Below are 2,674 nucleotides of genomic sequence, written 5' to 3'. Positions count from 1 at the left end.
CCGTGGAGTGAGATCAGCTGGGGAGAGGCAGGTTTAACCCCCTGATGAGGGCAAGGGCTCTGGCCTCACCTCTCAGGGCCATATGGGATCTGTTCCGGGGGGTCCTGGGTCCAGCCCTGCCGAAGGAGCTGATCCCTTTGGGCAGGAGCCGTGGCCCATTCAGCAGGGGTTGCATTTGCTGCACGGACTCTTGGTGTAATCTTTGTCTGAGGCATGTTTGTGAGGTCATTTCTCCTAAGCAGGAGAAGAGCAGCAGGCTGGTCTTGTAGAAGAGCTTTTGCAAATTGCTGCTGAGCCTGAACTGCGTCCGCTTGGGAAGGAATTGCTCAGTAAACCTCCACCCGGGCCCCATCCTTAACCTGTAAGTCCTGCACCTGGGCTCCCTTAGCCCCACACTCCCTGGATGAAGCAACTGGGCTTTGACCACAGCCTTTTCGGGGTCTCTGCAGATTAGCACCTATACTGTAGCTTTGTACAGCCGGGGATGAATCATGGATGCCCCCCACAAACGCAGCTGTAATCCACGTTAGGTGCCAAAAACATCTTTATTAGCAAAGTGTACACTAAAACTCCAGAGAAAGAGATGCTCACAGTTTTACTACTCTCAGAGGGAGCTTGATACATTACTTGAGCAGGCAGCCTAGGACTGTCACAGCATCTAACCGAACAGCGAGGTGGCAGTGCTAAGTGGGCTTCTCCTAGGGGGGATGCTGCGGGAGTCTGCGGGGAAAGGGCTGGGCAGGAGGAAGCATCTATCAAACCTTTATCAAAAGAGAGAAGCTGGGGGGAAGGGCTGGAGCTGAGGTGTCTGGGGATTTCTGGGATTGTGCTTTTGAGTGTTGTGCTTTAAGCCCAGGCCAGTGACCAGTTGGGTTTATCTGGGAGTTGTGGGATGTGTGCTGGGGTTTGCAAGGCGTGATCAGCCTCGCTGGAGAGGTCGGTGCCCTAGGACTTGTGCTGAAGCATGCTGAAGTGGCAGGGGCTGTTGGCCCTTAGTTTCTCAGTGGCAGTCAAGTAGAACAAGGATAGCTTCTGTCCTCGGTCCTTGTCCTGGGCTTCCCACCTGCCGCTCCCCCAGTACCGCGCTGCGGAGATCTCCTCCTCCTCCTCTGGTGGCTACCCGTTCTGCAATGCCCACAGGCTCTGCTGGGCTAAGCCCAGAACCACGCAATGGTCCCTGCTCCAAAGAGCTGACAGCAAAGTGGCCTCGCAGCTAAGAGCCGTGGAGTTGTTTTCCAGTGGCCGTGGCTCACTTGGCTTGCGCCGTTCTCGAGAGGAAGCCTTGGCAAGGAAGAGGCGGTGGGTACCATTTGGCCTAGCTTGTTGGCGGCCATAAGAAAGAACTGCTCTGGGTTCGTTACAATGTGCAAATGAAATCTATTCTATGGGAACCGCTGGAAAACGTTGATCTTGGAAGCCAGCCACTCTACGCTTCCTTTCACGGTGGCAGAAGACAGCTACAGATTATTCCCCTGAGCCAATGGCATTGTCCTCTGTCTTACCCTTGCAGTCAAAATCAACGTCAACTGACCGAGCTTGCAGTTGAGGTTCCTCTTGACTTGCTTTGCAGCCCCATGTCTCTAACTTCCAGGAAGCACTGGGTCGGAGAGGTGTCTCTGAATGTCCTGGTGCTCGGAAGATGCCTCCAAGTGCTCAGGGAGGGAAGGGAAACGAGAGCCCCGGAAGAGTCCCTGGGTGTTTGGTGCCCCTTGGTGGCGGGGCTCTGGATTTGGGAGAGGTGGGGAATGGTGCTCCTGCTCGGAGTAGACTGTCATAGTTTCATCGGATACCACAGGGAGGTGCATCCCGCTTGAAAAGGAGTCCCTGGACTTCAAGTGGAACTTTTCTACCTCCGTGTAGCTTGGACTTTGCTGGGAAAGGAGGAACCAGGTGGGTTATGGCAAAAGCAAAACAAGGTCGCCACGCTCCCTCCTCACCCCATCAGGCCCCAAGCCCTAAAATGGTATTTTTCGCCTGAGGAAGCTTCAGAGCAAGGGAACCCACTCCCCTCCCTGCCGATGGGACAACCCGGTAGTGCAGGAGGTGGCAGCCAGTGCTCCCAAATCAGCGATGCACTGGGCACAAGCACCTCTAGGTAGATCTGCTCCCATTTCAAGACCCCTGGGCTTGGCCAGGACACACAAGTGCTTGGCTGTGCTTTGCGTGCAGGGAGGCTGGAGTGAACTGCTGGCCCTCCAGGACGTGTCTGCTTGGGGCAGCAGGAAGCTCAGCCAGTGCTGAGCCAGGAAGGGTGACCTTACCTGTCCCGGGGTTGTTGTCGTCTCCTTGTCCTCCAGGGGTGTGCAGGGGGTGAGCGGCTCCAGGCTCCGCGGGAGGATGCCATACATGGCCAGGTTGTGGGAGGACGGTGAGATGGGGCTGTATGCGGGTGGCACTTGGGACAGCTGGCGCTGCAGGAGCTGGAGGATTATGTTAATGTCTGATGACATCCTGGACTCCAGCCTGGGGACAGAGCAACCTGGCGTTAGCACGGTGCATGCTGCTGCATCCCACAAGAGCCAGACCAGCAGCTGGGCAGGGAGGCACTGAGGAGGAGGAGGAGGTTGATTGAGGAGGAGCCGATTGAGCTGCCCGAGGGTGATGCTGCTTTGCCTGGTGCTGCTTGGCGAGGTTTTCAGCAGAGCTTCAAACCAGCACTGCCACGGAGAGCTCG

At 56.5% G+C, this 2,674-nt stretch overlaps 1 protein-coding gene across 1 annotated transcript in view; it reads right to left on the bottom strand.

Moving 5' to 3' along the window:
- Positions 1 to 1,580: 1,580 nt before the first annotated feature.
- Positions 1,581 to 2,674, bottom strand: part of KCNH6 (potassium voltage-gated channel, subfamily H (eag-related), member 6) — a 30,475-nt gene continuing 29,381 nt past the window's right edge. The window contains exons 16-17 of the mRNA XM_010146357.1: positions 2,262 to 2,463; positions 1,581 to 1,871 (exon numbers count right to left, since the gene is read on the bottom strand). Coding sequence (XP_010144659.1) covers positions 1,581 to 1,871; positions 2,262 to 2,463 — 493 coding nt within the window. The remainder of the gene's footprint in view (positions 1,872 to 2,261; positions 2,464 to 2,674) is intronic.

This window comes from Buceros rhinoceros, unplaced genomic scaffold (assembly GCF_000710305.1).
Source record: "Buceros rhinoceros silvestris isolate BGI_N320 unplaced genomic scaffold, ASM71030v1 scaffold31142, whole genome shotgun sequence".
Classification (NCBI taxonomy): Eukaryota; Metazoa; Chordata; class Aves; order Bucerotiformes; family Bucerotidae; genus Buceros; species Buceros rhinoceros.
This window is presented reverse-complemented; position numbering and strand designations above follow the sequence as displayed.